We start from the raw sequence: 22,159 nt of genomic DNA on the forward strand, positions 1-22,159 counted from the left end.
CCCGATGCTCATTGACTCGGGCCGTTTATTGCCCTCATGCGGGCATTCGTTCAGTTTCGGCTTATAAAAATAAAAGCGATTTGGCTAGGCCGTGTAATCAGTGACGACGTGTCACTATATACGCCGATCAAAAAAAGAAAAGAAAAGAAAAAGAAGCCACGTTGACTTTCTTCTGTATCGTTAGGGGCATCTCGGATGACCTAGACTTAAGCAGGGGACGAAAAACGAAAAAAAAAAATAGTCGTTAACTGCTATGTCACAAGACTGAGTGCTACACTTACGGGCGCTTCGCTAAACGGGTCATTGCAGTCTCCTTACTCGGTACATGCAACTACCATAACTTTATCCCCTCAAACCGGAGTACGTTAAGTCAACAGGTGAGCAAAGTCATTTTTTGTGTTGTTTTTTTACGGCAGCAGTTATGCCCCCCTTTATTTGAGTCACGTTTTGTCTACAGGTGCTTGAAAAAATCGTGCCTTGGTAGCTCTGTGAATTACCTGGGAATGATTTTAATATAAGTAGTTGGGCCGTTTCTTTCTTTGAAGCAGAATATCGGTGACGTGAAGAGTTGTGTTCCTTGTATAATTTCTTTCTTGTTGTTCTGTCATGTTCTTTTGTAACTGTCTTGCTGTGGAGAGACCGAGGCTCATATTACTTCAACTTTCATCCTCCTTTTTACAAGGCAGGCGCGTTGCTAAGGAAATAATAACAACTATAATAGCAGGCATAAGAAGGAGAACGAAGCTGTTTACTAATAAAAATCGCTATGATAGTTGTAATAAAGAAACATATGCCAAATATGTGATGTCCATTTTAGTTTTCTTTGAGGTAAGTAGCGCTTCTCGGACCCGGGCCCATGCTGTTATATCATGTCTTCGCTTGGCGTCACGCAAGCGAAACAATATGTAGCATAGCCATTTACAGCACAGTAATGTGCAGCAATAAGACGGGAAAGGTAAGTGAGGGTGAGGATGATTTATATGAGGGGGAGAAGGGAAAGAAAGAAGGGTGTACGCTGCCATCGTATGTTGTCACCGCACGTCGTCGCTTGGCGTCACGCTGGCAAAACCGAGTGTGGCATAGCCATGTATAGTATGGAGCCGGAAGGTGAACTGACGGTGAAGACGGGTGAAATGAGGGATGACAGAGCGTATAGCATAGCATTGCCATGCAAGGCATCACGCAGGCGAAGCCATGTATGGCATAGTCATGTATATCAATGGGGCGGGAAAGGGAAGTTAGAGAAAGACGGAGGGCAACAAAAAAGGGGAGGGCGTAGCGTCGCATAGCCATGTATAGTGGAGTATTGCAAAGGGGTAGAAACGAGAGGGTAGGGTGATGAAGAGTGACATGAGGGGCAAAGATAGGAAGAGGGTAGGGAGCATCCATGCATCGCGAATGGTTTCCTGCCCTGCCATGGACGCCGAGCAAGATGAACGCGAGAACACCAGCTTGTCCGTTAACGCGAGTGTCGCTGAAGGGACGGTGAACCACTGCTCCGCACATCTTCCATCTCTCATGTTCAGTGGAACTGCATACATTTTTGTTGTCGGCCGGTGTAAAAACTGGCTAACCTCCCTGTCCTTCCACTTAAACATTCCTCCTCCTCCTTTGTTGTTGTTTTATGGTATTGTCAATGGCATGTCTCACAATGCGCATCGCACGCAACAAAAATGATACAGTTGAGTTTAATCATGGCCCAAGCACTCCGTACAAATGGTTAACCAGCGAAAGCTGAAACGCTCGGTTCCTGTGTTTAGCAGTGGCATCCACCCGACGTGGCACTGAAGCCGTTCAGAATTATTATTTACATTTTTGTGCTTCTTAATGACCTTATACACACGTTTGGCTTGGGTTTCCCACAGTGTTCATTTCACATGCCGCACATTGTGCCTCACATGACCATAGAGGAACGTAATGAGTGGTTAAATATGTTTCGCAATGCGTTATTCACAGTGGTTTTTCTGGAACCACAGGCGGTCAGAGACGCTGCAGCCGAAGCCAATATGCATCTAGAGAAACTCCCGCTGAAAGCGGCGTTCGCCCCTGCGAACGAGCTCCCGCAATCGTCACGTTGACGCTACCGTATCCGCCACAACGCGGCGTTGTTGCATGTGTTTGACATCACGAGCTAACTCAGCGGCGTGGTTTGCAGGATCCGTCCGTCACCGGCGCTTCCACTCCCGTTCACAGTTTAGCGCTGCTTCGAAGGCTGCCGGATCATCGATACGCAGTTGCTACTGTCACTCGGCCTTCCTGGCCTGCTTTTGTGCCCGCAGTGCACCATCGGTCCGGCGAATGCGAGCTTTTTCACGTTTCCACTGTCGGTGCTCTTCTATAGAGTTGTACGTGGCGCACCCATGTGGAAGGTTTCGGGAGAAACTCGCACGTACCCGGCGCGACAGGTTGGATGGCTTACTTCTCTTACAACAGAGCCAATGGCGCGCGTGCTTGGGTATGACGCTTCGAATGACTTAACTGAGAACACAACCAGTGGAGCGTGCTCATGACACCACTGCAGGACGGCTTTCTGTTTCTCCTAGCCATATACAGATTTCGCTGTAAAACGTAAAAAAAAGAGAGCGTCATAACAGAAGTAACGATGGCACTGTCAGGCTCCTCGTTGTTTCTATCTCTCTATAGTGAACCGACCCAGGAAGCACCCGCTTTCAGCACTTACTGCCACCCACCTGGAAAGCAGTTTTTTTGAAAGCAATGTCACAGAATGACAAGATTCTGCCATCAAGGTATTTTCCTTCGAGAGTTTCTGGGACACCTCCGTGGGTACTTCCTAAACCACCCGTTTGAACCTTATGATTCCCGGGATTATGAAGAAGTTCCTAGTTTCATCAATGGGCTTTTTTCAGGAGACTAGCCTGCATATACGCCGCGGCGCTGACGGAACGTGTGCCGTGTTTTTTAGGGGTCACTGGGTGGCGCCATTTGAAAATCATCCCGAAATATAGCAGGTCTCCGGGATTTTTTACGTACACTTCGAAGGCCCCTGACCACCAGTGTCGATTTCTGTAATCTCCACCATAGGCGCTGTTCGGACCTTAGAAAAGGCCTAGTGGCTTGGAACAACTGGCCCTACATCACATTTACATAGCGTATACAGTGGTACTGCACCCGTGTACACCAATGAATGCACCGCGCTGTATAGCTGCGCAGCGGCCTTAGTCGTCCCACAAATGGTTATTCCAGGTTGATCACAAGACAACATCAATCACAAGGCAGTAAGATTTATTTTTGCAGAGGAACCTCGCACACGGACAATATTCTGCGATGCCAAACTCGCTTTACCAACCAATCACTGCATCATGAGGCAGTGTCCATATTATACTCTAGCCATAGAACTTGCAGACCTCCTTCACGTTGCTCCAGTAAACGGCCACCTGGTCCTCTTCCAGTGGATTCCGGTGCACTGTGGCATAATGGAAAATGAAGATGCAGAAGCTGAAGCTAAAAGGGGCTTGACCAGTGCGCATTCCGTTTTCACGGCCGGGCACGTATACGTCATGCTTCGGTGCGCAATGCGCAACTTCACGCTTGACCATTGCACTAAACCGGAGCGATGACACCGCGTCGGTTTACACAAACGCGACCCGGAAACGAGGTTCCGCGTGCCCAATGAATCAAAACGACACATTGCAAGTATGTTTCACCGGATTTGTCTTGGTGCGGCCTGCGCGAGACGTTATGCTCATATCATCGGTTGCAGTGACACCGATCCCAATTGTGACCCCTGTGAAGAGGCAGAAACTCTAGAGCGTGTATTTTGTAGCTTCCCAGCATATGCACGTCAACGTCAGCGACTGTTGTTTGCTGCTGAGGGCTTGCACCACTCACTGATGAGGTTTTGTTGAGCCCTTGGCATGATGCCAACAGTGCAAGGGTGCATGGCAGTATACGAGTGGTCACAACTTTTCTACAAGCCACTGGACTGCGCCAACCAGACGGGACTGTGAATACTCACCCCCTCACCATCACCATCCACTACTCTTTTTCTTCCCCTCCCCCAGTGTAAAGTAGCAGGCTAGAGCATACTATCACTCAGGCCTATCTCACTGCCTTTCCGTAAATAAACCTGTTTTTTTTTTCCTTGTATACGTGCGGATCACATTAGGGGCCCGAGCTGCTGTATTTTCTCGTATTCAGTCATCGTTTGGTGTAACATAGGCAAGACGGCATATAGCATATCCATCTGTTGCATATTGAGCGTGAGCCCACGACAAAAACTATTTTGCCACTTGTTCTTCGCGCACCTTGAAGAAGATGTCAAGCGCGGAGCACTTTTAAGGCCCGGGCTGTCGTATTTTATCGTATGCGGTCGTCGCTAAGCGCAACCCAGGCAAACTCACGCTTAAATAGAGAACAAAAAAAAAAAGAGGAAGCAAGAGAGAACTAGGAAGGAAGAAAAAGAAAGAGAAGTAGCAAAAAATGGTAATTACTAAGAAAAAGAGAGAAAAACCGAAAAAAAAAGTGGACAACATGGAAAAGAAAGAGAGGGATGGAAAGTAAAAACCGAAAAGAAAGAAAGAAGGCTGCGCAGCTCCGCCCTTTCTTCAGGCTCGGCAACACTAGTTCGAAGCTGCTTGGCTTTTTTTTTTTGTTGCTCTAAAACAGCCGCTAAGTCAGCACTTCGTGTTCTGCATATATTCTTTTTTTTTGCTTATACTACTGCTTTATTCCTCATGACATTCGTCTCGAGCAAGGCGCTGGGTGATGATGGCAAATTTCTGCAGTACAAAAGCAATCTAGCTTGTACTTATTGTCTCTAGTGCAAAGCCACGTCGGCTAAACTCGCAGCGTTACTGTGAAAAAAAAGAGAGAGCGAGAGAGAGAGAAAGTGAGAGAGAACAGCACATCAACTTTGAGGCTATTGTGGCGTAACGTCTTTCAAAAATGCCAGAGGAAACTTTTGTGCAAGGTGCTGTGAAGTGTTTGAAATGCCGATTTAATTAACATCAAAACGACGGGTATAACATTTGCTATTGATTCTACTTTGTTTTTGTGGCTTGAAACTATCCCGTTGTTTCGCAAGCTAATCACACGCAGTAAAATACAGGGTCCCAATTCAGAGCATCGACCAACAAAGTTCAGGTAATAAAATCACAATACGCATGGGTTTGCAGATGTTTACAAGCATTTATTGTCAAATTCACGGACCAATTTAACGGTGTTTATTATTGTCTTGCCGGAACGAATACGACGCCGGTCGTCTTTAGTGACTCTTGTATGAAATGACACAGAATAATGAAATAAGACAGGCTAGATATTTCATGTCTTCATAGCCCTATTGCTAATGTTAAGCTTGCACACTCCACACAGAAGTAACAGTGCTGTTCGCAACGGTTGGTATTTCGTCGTTGGTATTTTTGCGCATGACTTCATTTAAAACAGTTTTTTTTTCAAGCTACTGCCGTTGTATTTAGGGAACACACAAGCACTGTCCCAAACAATGCGACATGCGTCATATTCAAGGCAATGGTGCGCATACAAAAGGTACGTTTACGAAACAAACGCATTTGCGTGTGGTTGTCACATCGTTAGGAAGTTTCACAGTGGCAACAAATATGTCCTTCTAGCGATCATTAAAACGTGGTCTCCCGCAAAGCAGCGATAAGGGCCACCGACGAAATTACAATGCATATTCTATTACTACTATTCGGTCAGGGGCAGAGAAGCGGGCATTGTTTGCTGTCTCTTCATTTCTCCTATGTACAGCGTAAGCTTTCAAAATTTGAAGGGACGCAAATAGCCCATAGACATCAGCTTGGACAACTACTGAGATCATTAACGTTATTCATCCCCCAGTTTCCCTTCTGTAAGGCACTACATTAGGAATTAGGGAATCGTTACCGATGAACGAAGGACAAGTATGTTATAGCTGATCATGCGTATCCTCTATAACCTTTTATTTACTAGAGGTTTTATACTCTTGCACTTTATTCAAGAGAAGCTCGATATGAGTCACATACTTTGGTGGCGAAGTCGGTGGTGCTCACGGAGTAGGTGAAAAGCCCGGCGCCGGTGAATGTGCGAACATGCGAACCTCAAATGTGCACCTGTCACACGTGTATTCGTACAAGCTGTATAAGCCGTTGCCTTATTGACGATCAGTCGTGTGTGAGATGACTTTCAGATCCTTCACCGATGTCACTATTTATCAATTCGCGTGGCCGCGTTTCATTGTTGCGCGGACATGAACGCATGATCATCGTTGTTGCGTGTATCAACAATGACGCTTATGCGTCCATGTCCGTGTTTCAGTCAAGCACAATGATGAAGGTACAATTACAGGCATGTAAGAAGGAAAAAGTTAGAAGGCAGCAGTGGGTAATGCGAACAATGAAAACAAAAAAAGAAAAAAGAAAGAAAGGAAAGAAGGAAAGAAAGATAAGAAAAAGAAATAAAAAAATAAAGAGGAAAAGCGCAGAAAAGAAGAAAGCAATAAATAAAGGAAGGAGTAAAAAATGAGAAGTAGAAAGAAAGGAACTAAAAAACTTTAAAAAAAGAAAAAATGAAAGAAATAACAACAAGAAAGAAAGAAGAAATGAAGGAGGTAAAAAAGAAAGGAGAAAATAAGTAAATAAATTCGGAAACGCGCACGCCAAGCTCTGTTTGCCCCCATTTTTATGCTAGAAGAAGGACTCGTGAATTTTTTATCGTGTTTGCACTCCTAGAGGTGTCTTGAATAAACAAAAACAGCAAGCACAAGGGGAGGGCAAAAAGTTCTTATGGGTAGTAAACATTTCAAGTGCATCATATGTGATTTCGCATACACAACATAGGTCGTGCTGCCACTGTACACAAAGAGGGTAATCACGAGAAGTTTAGCACGAAAAGCAGAAAAGAATGTCTCAATAGGTGCATACGGACTTGAACGTTGCGTGCTGCAAATAACGACGTGGAAAGTGTCAGCGCGCACGTTATCAGTTGCAGAAGCGTTATCTCAAAGTCAAACTGACACCAAAGTTTGTCGATAGGATAAGATCTTCAACGTTTCAGTGCGTGCACTTTATCAGACATATGGAGACTATTTACTGATCCACGCGACTCAAGGTAGTGACAAAGCGTCGCCTGAAGTGTAGATGTCAGTGAATGCGCTAAATACGGTTCCTGTTTTCCTTTTCTTGTTTCTGCCACCAATGATGAGGTCAAAGCTGAGGCTGATAACATGAGGGAACGTCGAGAATAACGACCACCACGACTGCTGCCGTTGGTGTGACGGATGCGAAAACACCGGAGAACTAGTTTATGACTACCATCCTACGTTGCTCGTGTCACGCATTCGTCAAACACTGCCTTGTTTATTCTTCTTGTCTACCACGTTATCCTGAATTTAGATTTGTCCATGTACCTCACATCACTCCCAAATGTTTGGCCCATAGGGAAGTTAAACAAAAGTGAGTGCAGGAAAGAGATAGGGAAAGAAAAAGAGGAGCCCTTAACGAAACAGGTTTTAAGCAACCGCGTAGTAGCCGGTCATCACACGTGCCTCGTTACGGTAATTGCAGCTGAACACGACATCATATAATCCACGGTTGCGCTTCCCGTTTTCCCCACTGCTGTTCTTTCCTTATGGATGATGAAAGTGTGGTGGCTTAGTTTTCACAAGGCGGCCGCATCGATCTTGTAAGATTGTTTCCAAACGATCGCCCTTGGCTAGTTTCATTGGTAAATGAGAAAACATTTTACCATGTTAGGAGAGTGACTGAATGTGTATGCGTATAAGTGTACCTAACTCTCACTTGTTCATAAAGTTCATAAGAAAACTGAAGAGTATCATAAAAAAAGAGGAGAAACAGCTTATTCCTGCATACTTAATCTAAGCGATTTGTAACGCGCGCCAATTTATTCAATAATAATGGTGTGTTACGACTTCCACGAACACAGCTCGCTAATCTGCATTCTATCACAGACACTTTTGCCTTTTTGTTTTCCCTGTTGCTAGTTCATTATTGTGTGTAATCATTCAAAAGGCCGCTAAATAGTTCAAGCGGTCGTTACTGCTCTTGCAAAGACAAGAACGTTCTCTTTACAAACGAAACTCTTAGTTAATTTCTTCTGACGTACATTTTCTATTTGCATAAATCACTTCGAAATGTGGTCTATCAATTCGCAGTCATTTGATGGCATTCTTCCGGACTCGCAGCCACATGAGTGGGACAGGTAGGTGGTAAATGTGACAAAACGCAGCCTCAGTGCCACTTCGTCAATACGGAAATGAACAGATACGTCTCAGTATTGTTCTGTTTGTTTGCTAACTGGCATCGATGCTTCGCCACAGAGAGCAGCATAGAAAATAATTTACACAATGGCGGACCACCAAGCTCTTTTATTGTAGACACAGCGAAAGTGATCGCAAAATCTTTTTTTAGCTTACTGCCAGGAATAGAATTTCACTAAGCATCGACAGCTGAACTAGTTGGCTCTGGTGAACACTGCGAAGCTTGGGGCTGGTGAACTGATAGGGAAAGATGCAGTGTCCTTGCGTTTCACCTCCCCTGGTCTTTCTTCACCAGTCCAATGTTTCACAGTATTCAGTAATATTTTAGTGGTAGACTGTTAGTGAAGCGGTCATATGAAACCACGTAAGACTCTGCTCAAAGAGAAATCAACAAGCCCGCATAAGAGAAAGACTTTAGGTTCGAGATTTCGTCGTGCTAAAATGTGAAGACCTCGTCATGGGATGGACTGGCCGACAGCACGTCAACTGAGCCAGTCCTTACGAATCCAATCTTTTGAGAACCGCTGCGCCACGACGATTTCTGTCAGAGGCGGCGCCATGCAACATCTATCAATTCGATACGTGACCTTGACTCTGTGCGCGTTTAGTTAACGGCTTTATAGGAGCCACCGACCAGCGGGTTAGTCCCAACCCTGACTCAAGGACTCCATAATCGACAGCTTTATGACACATCAGAACGCCATCAGGCACATAATGTGACAGAAACCCATAAGCCGTACTATGAGTCAGCGTGGCAACAATTAATATTCATCCAAGCACGGACGGCAATGCGTGAGTACAGCCGTGCTGCGGAATCGTGCTCCACCTCGCTAATTTGAGTTAGGGCGTACCTGGGGCGCCCACGTTTCGGCGAAATGCCGCCGTGGATGAGGCAATGGGCCGACATTGGTCTTTATTGTCACATTGTTTTTTTGAAATGACCACTTTTTTCGTACTGTTCGCACCAGTTTCACTTCTCGATTCACCATTATGGAAGGCTGCACGGGCAGGGACAAACGAGCAGTGTAAACTTTCACGTCGGCCGTGCACCTCTACGCGCTGTTCAAAGATGGATGGCAGCGACTGTCGCAGTGGGCGCGGTCAATACGCGCTGTCTGTCAGGCACGGCGGCTAAGCCTGTCTACAGGGAGCGCATGGCAGTCGGCGCGTGGTGGCGCTGACGCTGCGCATTTCGCGCGATATATCAGGGGTTCGGAAACGGAAACGCTTTCACAAGATTCTGCAGTGGTCAAATTCACGTCCCGCAAACGCCTGCTCGCAGCTTGGCGCCTATAGACTCTTCGAGCTCACTAAAGCTTCAGGCGTCCAGCGTAATATAGGTGTCGACTAACATTTGCTGACTACGTCATGCACCACTATAGTTGTCAGCAACTCCCTAAAGGACGGAGCAGTGCTTCAGGGCTGTGAATCGGCAAGTAATGAACGCGTAAAACTTCACATGGTCTGCTATTGAGTTCATAATCAGGTGAATTAACTAGGTTGTTAGAAATATATCTGCCTTAGCGACACCCTTGCACACTGGAGTCTGTTTCTTCTGGCCTCGCTTGACCCCCATTAACTCCTATAAAGGACAGAGCAGCGCTTCAGGGCTGTGAATCGGCAAGTAATGAGCGCGTAAAACTTCACATGGTCTGCTATTGAGTTCATAATCAGGTAAATTAACTAGGTTGTTAGAAATATATCTGCCTTAGCGACACCCTTGCACGTTGGAGTCTGTTTCTTCTGGCCTCGCTTGACCCCCATGCTGGTAAACTGACATCGTCTAGATTGTATGCGCTTCGCGCAGAGGTGGTTTCACATCTCGTACAGTTTGATGGCGGCAACTATTGCTGGTCACCGTTTCTATAGTGCCTATTTGATGCCAGACACCCAACAAACATCATTTTCGTCCATGAATATTCAAGAATGCGCCACTGTCTTCCTTAGATATGCGTCTAAATGCCGCACGCTACGTGGATTCGTTGTCTTCTCCTGAGATTGATCACGCATGCAGACAGTGGAACGCAGTTTCAAATCATCACTTAATGTGAGTGTAAGGCATACTTCATCAGTTTCAAAGGTATCCGCTCAATAAAAAAGTAAATGGAGGAACGCACTCTCAAATAATATCATATTAGTCATCGGCAATGAAACATAAGACATCCGCAGGAGGGACCGGTGAAAACCATTTCTCTCGGTGGTTATTGGAGCCTCCTTTGTTAATAATCATAACACTTGGGGTTTAACGTCCCAAAACCGCCATATGATTATGAGAAACGCCGTAATGGAGGGCTCCGGAAATTGACACCACCTGGAGTTCTTTAACGTGCACCGAAATCTGAGCACTTGGGCCTTTTTGCATTTGCCTCCACCCAAAATGCAGCCGCTGCAGCCGGGATCCGATCCTGCCTCCTTCGTTCACGCCTTGAGATTCCATCACGTATATTGTAAATCTGAGCATTGTACAATGAGGCACATGAAACGTGCCTTTTCTTTTTTATGCGTTCTTGTGTTCACACTGTGTCAATGCATTTTAAGCGATAACATGTTTTTTTTTTTTCATTTATGAGGAGAATCAGATTGTTACAACGGTGCATCCACATAAGCAAAAATGATAATGTCCATAAACCTTGCATTTCTGCAGCAGTGTTTTCAACAATAAGTAGCTAAGCTTGTGTTCTGCAATAGCACATATGCTGGTGCCTGCACAATACCTCACTGCTGCCCCCTAACGCAAGAGAAAGATGTCATGCTTTTGTGCCAGTTATCTAGTCAGGGCACCTATGCGTATTTACCTTGACTCTGCACTTTATGTTTCCCTATAAGTTCCGAAAAAGCGTAGTAGCAACGAGTTGGTTGTTGCCGCTATAACCCAAAAGTTGCACCAGCTGCCTAAGTATCTCGAACCACAACGTAAAAATTTCCAGAATAGCGTGCGTTGTCTGAGTTGACTGTATTGAATGTATCGGCCAGTTGCTGTGCAGTGGTCCATGCAGCTAACTATTTTGAGAAGCGTAACAAATGGCAGCCGTGAACACTATTAGAACTAGCCACCCTTTATGCGCAAGCAAGGCTTTAGGGCAGTGCATGGGAACTAAAGAGCAAGTAATCTTTAGGCCTAGGCAGTATATCGCATTTTGAGTATTGAGGAGTTTTGGCGAGGCATAAGCTTTCTTCGAAACCTTGAAGCACTATCAAATTGAACAAACCGACAACTTTCTGGTGTATGCAGGCAAGATATCACATATCAAGTCTTAGTGTTATCATCACCTGCGTAGAGTGAACAACTGGAGGCTTATTTGAGTAACGTCTTGACAGAGGTATCTCTGCTTGCATTCCTTTTCATGTACTTATATAATCCGCAAGCGGAGCTTTCGAGAGTTTTCAGCAGAAATCCTCACAAGAGCATACGTTACAGAACACATGTGTACTTTAAGACAAGTGTAACAAATGAGTTGTCGCATAGTCATAAGGTACGCGTACGTTGTACTCGGGAGTATTGCTAACGCCGAGTGCGGAAAAAACTGCCGATCATGCGGGCCTTGAATGCAGTCGAATTTCTTGTACGCACGCCTCCTACGCTAAAACCACTTCCCCAGATTTCCCCGGAATGACTTTGTACAGCATCTTGCGTAGGAGCACCAGGCTTCCGTACTTTCTCTAACGATTTATTGATTGATTTGTGGGGTTTAACGTCCCAAAACCGCCATATGATCACGAGAGACGCCGTAGTGGAGGGCTCCGGTAATTTCGACCACCTGGGGTTCTTTAACGTGCACCCAAATCTGAGCACACGGGCCTACAACATTTCCGCCTCCATCAGAAATGCAGCCGTCACAGCCGGGATTCGATCCCGCGACCTGCGGGTCAGCAGCCGAGCACCTTAGCCACTAGACCGCCGCGGCGGGGCGTATATACTTTCTAACGTTCATTTCTGACTTTCTGTTGGTAATTTTCTGTCATGCTCATCACAATTGAGCACGCAATGTGGAATCATCAAATGCCAATATCTACTATCAGGACTACTGGTAAGGCTGTGATGATGAACATCTATGGTGTTTTTTGGTGCAAGGACCGGTTACAGCCGAAAACCGCCAAGACAAAGTATAATATATACGCAATAATGCAATTGGTAAGGCTTTTTAAAGATTCACCAAGTTCAGTTGAAAAAAGAAATCAGAGCTCTCGGTGTGCTGCTCACATGAACCTTATTGTAAGGACACAGCAGTGCGTTGATGTAACGAAGACCGCGGTAGAAATGTGCCTCGCTGGAAGTATGATCTCTTTAAGGATTAGACATGTGAGGTAGTGCATTGACAAGTTCTTCGGCGTGATTCTCATTTCTCACGGTGATTGTAAGGAATGCGATTAAGAGAAGAGAAAGAGAAACTTATTCAAAGCTAGTAATACTATTTTCGTTTACTTTTTCAAATAAAGAAGTATGCTTTCGACCAGTTAATTATGTTTATTTCAGTATATTTGGGGTACACTTAACAAATGTCTTCATAAAATGCGCCTAAGTCGTCATGCAAGTAGGAAAGTTTACATACGCTGCCATAGAGTTTTCGTACATGGCCAACACTGTCACGCATTTCGGTCATTTCAGTTTTCAGCCGCTATATGAAGGCAGGTGCGCTTTCAGAACAATACGAAGTTTAATGATTGGTGGATGTCCACGAAAAGAGACATAATTTTATTAGTATACGGTATGACGCTACAGCCCCGCCGCGGTGGTCTAGTGGCTAAGGTACTCGGCTGCTGACCCGCATGTCGCGGGTTCAAATCCCGGCTGCGGCGGCTGCATTTCCGATGGAGGCGGAAATGTTGTAGGCCCATGTGCTCAGATTTGGGTGCACGTTAAAGAACCCCAGGTGGTCGAAATTTCCGGAGCCCTTCACTACGGCGTCTCTCATAATCATATGGTGGTTTTGGGACGTTAAACCCCACAAATCAATCAATCATGACGCTACACGCGTGAAGCCTAGGAATAGAACAACCACGATGTGTGTGTTCAGCACACGACGTTAAGAGGCGTGCTTATCGAAGAGTGCTAAAACAGACAGATGAAATCGAGACCATAAAGTGGCCGATGGTCTTTGGGCCATGACTTTGTGCGTCTGTAATTCACAATGCCACAAAAACATATACACTGTTATACATAGGTAATGGTATTGCCACATCATAGTGACACTCTACACATCGCTCTACACTTCTTGAATTGGGCAGATCATATAGTGAAAGAGTGAATGCTTCGCTATATGAACGGCGAAAACATCCCTGTTCTTCATTTTAAACGAGTTTTAATAAGGCGCAAGTGGTGAAACTTCATTTGGACTGTATACCTATACGGCGTGTTTTGCAATGACATCCTGGTTTGGAGCGTGAAACTCACAAACGAAATCTATTAGCATTTCAGTGTGCGCACGTGTTTATGCAGGGTACACTCTCCCCTCCTCTTTTATCTTTGCGTCTTTTTTGCCATTCGTAAGTGTGGCGCAGCCGACTGGACTGAGCTTGGTTGGTAGTAATCGTAGTAGTCGTCTCTTGAAACATGCATGGCACATGACCAGGCTATGAAATTGACCACAGCTATAAAAAAGTGGTCCTAAATACGAAGTGATAGTTTGTCAATTTGAAGATGAAAAAGAAAAAAATGAAAGGCAAATTGAAAATATCAAGGCTGCATCGTAGATGAATAAGGAAGTACCAATATAAACGTTGAGCTGGACAATTTGATCCATAAAATAAACATATTAAAAAACAAAATAAAAGAGGTGTATATAAACTCATTCTACCATCTAAATGTATTTGACCCTCTAAGAAACTCCTGCTAGGCAGGCTGATGCTAAAACTAAAATGAAGTCAAAGCCAACCTGAAAAGTTAGTTTTGAGATAAAACTGCGAATAAACAAAAAATGGTTGCTGAGCAAGCGGTCAAACCATCTCTTGTTCCTGACAGACAGAGCTACGAACTATAAACTAACGATCTGAAAATGTTAGGGTTCACCAGCACGGTAATCTTTTAGTTGCATTGATTGGCGACTCTCCTTGCCTTTCTGTTATGACCTCTTTCTTTTCGAAACACACAGCAAGCGGTTCTAGCAATCGAAGCCCGCTTCTACATTATTAAAATTGCCCAGATAGTGCGGCTGTCGCAGTTGCATCATCAACGCTGTGAATCTATGCGTAGTGGCTATGGTTTGCTTGAGAAGATAATGGAACTGTGTCCACACAGAACTTTTTGCCGCTGACAGGCAGGTTGCTTCACGCTATGAAGGCGTTTGTTGCTGGCAAACAAGTTTTGCGTGCGCCCATCGTAGAGAATAAGCGGCGTTCATTTCTACCCATTTGCGAGCGTCACGAACTTATCCATGCGCACGACAATGGACCTACATACTAACAAGCAGAAGAGGTCAGTTCGCTTCTTTCAGTGTCTAGTCATGTCAATTTTTTCGCATAGGTTAACTTGTATTTGTTCATGTCTCGGTTTTGAAGCAACCAAACTCAAGGAGCCTTTCGAGGTAAGCGCATTGTCGGAGTAAGCTGACCATATTCTCTAATACCATGTAGGAATGGCAGACTGGGCCTGTGGGTTTAACATATTTGAGGTTTAAGGCGCAAATATGACACGGACGAAGATAAGGTATACACTTACAGAGAGAGTGCCCTATTACCATCGTATTTCGCGGTGTAGAACGTGCAGTGAGAAACGCTATGCTCGAGTATATGTTTGTTCTGGAGTTAGGTTGCGCAAGCACTGCGTAAATCGATGTCGACGGTGGTCTTGTCTGAAGTGCACGACATGCGGTTCACTTCGCTTAATACCTCGTGAAGTCTCGTGGCCTGGTTGCGTCATTATGTTTCATTCTACCCCGATTACCTATTTATTTATTGTTTCTTCGATCGCATGCAGCGTAGCGACGAGAATACTACTCTGGCATCACTCACATTGCGACACGCGAACTAGGTTGTTGAGACTGTGTTTCGTTCTTTTTAAATGCACTTCATGAGGCCATTAGCTGAGTGAATGGAACAAAGGTTTCCTAGATGACCCAGCATTACTTTGCTGGTCGCCACAGCCTCATAATAAAACACTAGACGTGTAGTGCGTATCTTTATGTAGAGGCAGGCTACTGGTCAATCATTGTACCTAAAATATTTCATACACGAAAGAGCATGCATTTGCCGGAGCTCGAAATTTCAACCTTGAACTTTGCGAGTGGAAAGGCTTATGTATGTACATGTCATCGTGGTATGTTGCAATCCACAAATATTCTTTTCGTTTGAAGAGCTGCGCTTGAACTTAAGTTTTCTACCAAACATACATATTAATTTATTGTCACTTTGTGTGGCGAAGAGCCGACATTTTGTGCTTGTACTGCGTTTTTATATCTAACTTAGCAACCTTTAATCTCTAAAATTGCACATACAGGATACCGCGTTATTTTCTCTATTTCAACTTCCTTGGATGACCTTTGTTATCCTTACTAGCTCTACTCAAGGGGATTGGCCAATAACTTTGCACAAGCAGCACCTTTTAGAGTGTTAATGAGAGGCGGTAACTTTACCTCTTCATGAAAAGCAATACAAAAATTGGCAGATTCCACGTACAGTGGGAATCAATGATATGCGAAGCACGAATGAGAAATGTTGATATGTCACTTTAATATCAGCGCAACGTTACAAGGTTAGGGTAAATGATGCCGTACGTGAATTCCGTGTCATGATTATTATGTTTGGATGTGTTGTTTACCTTCGTAATCTATTCACGTCACCTGATACCAAGTTTCGTATATTTGGAGCTAGGGAAAGAGCCGTACGCGTGCTATGAGGGTGATATGTTGTCATGTTCTTACATGACAAGCGTGTTAGGATTATCATGTTTGCACTACTCATATATTTTGTCATTCTTTAACGTCATACAACTCCACAGTTGGCATATGCGGAGCTAGCAAAACGGCCGCAAGCGCATCATGAAGGGCCCAATATACTCCTATGTAGCGTTGACGTGCGTGCACGCTGGGCACAGTGAAGCTACGTTAGCAAAACGCGAGCACGACGCCAGGCGCGACCAGCGTCCGTCGGTGGGGCCCCATGGGAACCGGCGTAAAATTCGACATGCTGCATTTCGTGCCGGTGGGTTACCCAGACAACACTGCGTCACCCTCTTTTCGTGACAGGGGGACGCCGGACTCGCTTAAACGCGCATGCGCAAAAGCAACGCAGCGTGTGCCTGCGAGTATATGGCAGGACCGGTGCCTAGCGTGGAAACGCCGTCGTGACCCGACGAAATGAACGCTGGCGAGCACGCGCATCGCGTCGAAATGTATCGACACCTCGACTGTGGCATGTAGTCATGTTCTCACATGACAAGCACGTCATGATTATCATGTTTGCAACAGTCACATACCTTCGTCATCCATTGGCGTTGCGTAATACCACATTAGGCTTATGTGAAGCTAGCGAAGCGGCCGTGAGCGCATCATCAGTGTGGCATGTAGTCATGTTACATGACACACATGACGTGATTATAATGTTTGGATGTCTCAATTACATAGGTCCTCTGTTCGCGTCACGTAATATAGAATTTGGTACATGTGAAGCTAGCGAAATGGCCGTGAGCGCATCATCAGCGTACCATGTAGTCATGTCGTTGCGTGACACGCATCTCATGTTTATCATGTTTGTACTAGTATCATACCTTCGTAATCCATTCACGCCCCGTAATACCGAATTTGGTATAAGTGAAGCTAGTGAAACGGCCGTCAGCAGCGCATCATGAGCGTGGCATGTAGTCATGTTGTTACATGACACACATCAATGATTATCATGTTTGCACAACTCACATACCTTCGTCATCTGTTCACGTACTGTAATACCAAATTTGGTATATGTGACGCTAGCGAAACGGCCGCGAGCGTATCATGAGCGTGATATGTAGTCATGTTGTTACATGACACGCATGTCATGATTTTCATGTTAGGGTCTCTCGCTTGTGTTTGCCATGCAATCATACCATAACATACCAGTTTTGCAACATGCCATGTGAACGAGACCACCGCAAGAGCTGCAGGACCATGAAACGTCAATCGTGGAATTCATAACATACATGTCATGATTTTCATGGTAAGACTTGTCAATTATGTTTTTCATACTCTCATCTTATGCCATACCAACTTTGGTATCAATACCATTATCAAAACGGCCAGGAGAGCTAAAAGTCCAAGGCGGCTAAATATATATATATATATATATATATATATATATATATATATATATATATATATATATATATATATATATATATATATATATATATATATATATATATATATATATATATATATATATATATAGATAGATAGATAGATAGATAGATAGATAGATGATAGATAGGTTACTTAAAGTCGCCGAAGTTCGCTATAAGAAATGCTTCGCATTTAAAAATTTGTCTACCTACCAGTGTGAAAGGTACGTACAAATATTCATTCCACCGTTACCTACACATAGTCAAGAGCTCTTTTTGTGAGCATCTGTTTATTTGATTTTAAGTATATTCACCGATTACTGTCGTTTAAAACGTGCAATGGTATCTTGCAGTGGTGCATTTGCGAAATTATTGCCTGTGTAACATTTAACACCAACTGTGCCTTCAAAAAAAAAAAATATGTGTAGATTAGTGTGTGAGGGTGTCATTTGAAGTAAGTCTCAATCTCGAATGTACAAGTCATTGGTTATAGTATGCTTGACAGAAGCGACGTTCTCAATGTATCCTTTTATTGTGATAAAAGCGCGATCTTATCTTATCGCTGCTCACCAAGCAATGAAATTCTTCTATTACACATCCACCTAAATTTCTCTATTTTAAAGTTAGGCTCATGCCTACGCGTTTGTTATTGTCCTCACGACCGGCTTGCTGTTGCTCTAACCAACCAAACAAACGGTGTCATATTTCCCCCAAAATCGCATTACACTCTGGTTAACATGCCATTACGAATCCTGAACCGTCTATTTCGGGTGTGTATCATCGCCTGAAATAAACCATGAGTGTAGCGGCAGCTGCACTCCTCAAACGCTTTCTTACTTCTGAATGCCTTGTTGGGTTACCAAATAGCACAGATTCTTCATAACATCACTTTCAATTGCCAGAGATTTGCACCGAACCGTCCGTCTGTAAGCTGAACGAACTTCCGGGTGTTCCGTGTCCACAAGATGTCATCCGTGTATGATTATCTCTTATAGATTCTGGAACTGGCGGCGTCTGCAGATATGCAGATGAGCTCGTTCAAATGCTTACGTCTCGTTTCCGCATTTAAATTTGAGTGTCTTGGCCTTTGAATGCCAGATATAAAAAGGAAGTTATCAGATTTTGAATCCGTTGCAATGCATGCGGCGGTAAGGCTCGGTGCAGAAGAGACAAAGCAGACTGGCGAAAGGGACACTGCCCACGAGATTCGAAATGTAAAGGACAGTACGAAAATGCTGCGTAGTTAAGCGGGAACCTGTTATTTGGGCGTGGTGGTGATCCTCGCGAAACTGGAACGAAATGGGATCTCGAGGTCCTCTAAGGTCGGTACTTGTTTTCGATGAGCATTGGAAAAGACAAAGAAGTGACAAAGGGGAGCTTGGTAATTGCGACACTTACGCAGTTCAAGCAGGTTTGTATTATCAGTACTCATGCAGTTTACTAATGAATAATATTGCTTGAAATTGAAATGAACGTAGAGTGTAATGCCTCTGACTTGCGTCGGAGAAATGCGCAGTTTTGAGAGACGCGAGCATTTGAACATTTGTACTAGACTAGTCGATGCACCACCGCGTGCATCTGGGTGGATAGGATAGGAAAAGAAAATCTGGAAAAACTGCTAAGAAGCATGAAAGGAAGGGTGATACGGCCCCACTAACTTAAAACCTGGTGAGGGGCGTAAGATGCAGTGTGTTGAGGCACGTAGTATGCTTTACCCATTGTGGCGCGTACCTAATTTTTATAATCCGCCTTGACTACATGACACACTTTGACGAGAGGGGATGCGGACAGGCCTTATTGTTAACGCGCTTCGCAACTAAGAATCACTGATGGGCAATAGATGTATTAGACGTTCAGTAAAAAGGAAGTATTTGACAGTTGATGTTGCGCGTCCATGGAAGTCACTGCCTGTTTGTCCTTGGGTGTTGTAAAGCGTTGAGCACACGTGCATCCAGAATTCCTCAGCGTGCAACTCAAGTGATAAGAAAAAAAATCATTACCAGTTTTCTTACTATGTTCGCTCGAGATATAGACGAGGCATCTGCGAGTACCACTGGCTGTATCCCGCACACGCGGTTGTCGTGAACATGATTGTATAAGTAAAAAGGTCCATGGGAAAAACTGCTTACACTTGGATAAGTCGTAAAATACATTTCAGTTAATGCTCATTGAGGGCGTATCAGTGAGGTGGTCGATCATTCGCAAAAATGGCGTACGAAAGAAAACCATCGTAAATACGGCTACTGGTGTTTCAGTCTTGTTCTTTATGTGAAACACCTATATTAAGTGGTTTTAAGTGCTTCATTTTGTTTCTTTTGATTCACAAGTTTTTTTAGTGTACAAATAAAATAGGCATATGATTTATTTATGAAAATGAATATCTTAAAACAGCGTCTATTTTTAATGGTTAAGAAACAGTATCGGGGACGCTTTTATAAATGCTTTCGAACTTTTATTGGTCGGATGGTTTGCATAAATGAAGGTACATGTACGTATATCTCCTCAATATGTAGAGCCTGCATTGATTTACATGCAGCACCAAATTTACTGACGCAGAGATAGCTAGATGAATGCCTTGTGGTAGCTGCATACACAATAAGGAGCACTTATTGATACACTGCATACACAATAAGGAGCACTACTTGACGTTTTCAGTAACTGTGTGATGAATAAAAGGAAAAACCCCTCAAAGTTTTGAGGTCCAATGGAGGTAGAAACAGTTCAATAAATAAAGCTCCTTGGTTACTCTATCGAACATACTATTGGCTGCAAAGAGTATATTATCATCATCCTCCTCGTCGTGGCACCCTACAGAAGCGGTTGTCTGACGCTGATAGTCGAACAGAATGTAGGAGAGAAAGAGCTAAGCTCTCTTACGCAAGAAAAAGTCTGAAAGACCAACAACACACACACAAAACCACAATGGATAACATGTCCAGCTATAGTGATCCGATAGAATGATGAACTAGAGAAAAGTGACATTAGTAGCTACATCATCGTGAAGATTGAGAGCGAGGACATATTCTCAGAAATTGGGGCAGCATGAAACCACTGACAAATGAAACTGGGCACACGAAAGCGCAATATATATGCCCTAAAATATTAGTATTTACATACCTTTCAGAATTCTGCGGATAGGCTCAAGTTTACAGGATTCCTCACTGCACTGCACAATGATATCACTAGAAGGGCTTCAGAAGATTGTACCGTAAAATTGGGTCTGTTACGTATTGAATTATTCACTGTATACGGCAACCCAACCCCTACCCAATCAATTTTATGTGAAACCAAATTCGTCTATAGTGATCGTGGCATTATGATGGGGAATCATGCTACACCTAACCTGATGAAATGAAAGAATATCTTCTTGGTGAGCCACCAATAGGCAATAAGGCAAGCTCAAACGACCCAATGACATTGCTGGCAAGATGATATAACAACGAAAACAGAGAATAATTGACAAGAACGTCAATTCAATAAATCAAAATAAAACTTGGTTTTCTTCAGATAGAGTATTTATTATAGTCGCTATTATTATATGATCTATATTGATCGACATGGCAGTAAAGACAAGATGAAAGGGTGAATCTTAGCCTACTTTCTAATTTTATGAGCACTACTCCGCAGGTTAAGAGAACCGTGAACGGACACGTGCTTTTGAATGCAAACATTCGGGAAAGCATGCAAATTTTCTGTTCAAGTTATTCACCCTTGTGGTATGCAATGTAGTGGACTACAGTAGGACAGCGTTGGCGACGAGGTGATTTTATAATCTTTAAAGATGTGGTCAAAACTTAAAGTGACCTGTTGTTACTAGACCTTCTTGAGCACGCTAGTCAAAGTAGATGCACAGCCAAGTGCAAAAACTACGTACACCGCTTGGCATTGGGTAGCAGAGACTGAAAATTTTCAATTGCGCACGTTTGATTTCGTGATGGTCGCCGTAAAGACCAGTGAAACTTAACCGGTGAGTTTAGCGTTTCCCGGACACCAAGGACATAGAGAAAACGAGAAACTCCTGTTCTCGCGCAGACGCACGACTTACCGCCGTATGATGAAACCACGCCGAAGAACACGAGCCAGCGCAAAATTGCTGTCACTGTTTTTGAGTCGGGAATCATGTTCACTGAAACCGAACCGGTACGAGCCGTCCGTGGCGTACGAAAGATTCCAAGGTAGTCTCACACTCGGCACAGCCACTCACTCACGAAGCAACGTAAATGGCACGTCGGTGCACCAACGTAGGTCTCACGTGCGTCAAGCGCGCACGCGAGAAAAATAAACAGAAACGGCGCAGCCAAGCGTCACCACTGTCTTTTAAAAAAGGTGATACACTAGCGATGCAGTCGTCGTCAACTAATCCACAACGCCGTTGTTTCAGTTTAGCCGGTGATGAATAAATGGGCGGGAATAACGAACGCTATCAAGGTGACGAGGAAGCTACGAGGAATGGGCCAAGCGATGACATGCGCACTGTTTTGTGACGATCGAGTCGGCAAAAGAGAGTGGTTTGTCGCGCTGGCGCGGACAAGCACGCTTTCCTGGGGAGAGCGGCGGCGTTCGCACGCAATCAGTGCCCCGAGTAAGCGCTAACGGCGGCCGTCCCAACAACCACGCGCCGCGGGGGCTTTCAAAGCGACTGGCGGCGCGTGCGTTCGCGTTCCCTCGAACATCGCGGC

The 22,159-nt window shown here is 44.3% G+C and overlaps 1 protein-coding gene across 1 annotated transcript in view; it reads right to left on the minus strand.

The window, feature by feature from the left end:
• Positions 1 to 21,745, minus strand: part of LOC142817637 (cell adhesion molecule 4-like) — a 324,540-nt gene extending 302,795 nt beyond the window's left edge. Inside the window, exon 1 of the mRNA XM_075894703.1 lies at positions 21,526 to 21,745. Coding sequence (XP_075750818.1) covers positions 21,526 to 21,601 — 76 coding nt within the window. The 5' untranslated portion in view covers positions 21,602 to 21,745. The remainder of the gene's footprint in view (positions 1 to 21,525) is intronic.
• Between the last annotated feature and the right edge of the window lie 414 nt (positions 21,746 to 22,159).

The sequence above is a fragment of the Rhipicephalus microplus genome, chromosome 1, assembly GCF_043290135.1.
Source record: "Rhipicephalus microplus isolate Deutch F79 chromosome 1, USDA_Rmic, whole genome shotgun sequence".
In the NCBI taxonomy this organism is placed as follows: Eukaryota; Metazoa; Arthropoda; class Arachnida; order Ixodida; family Ixodidae; genus Rhipicephalus; species Rhipicephalus microplus.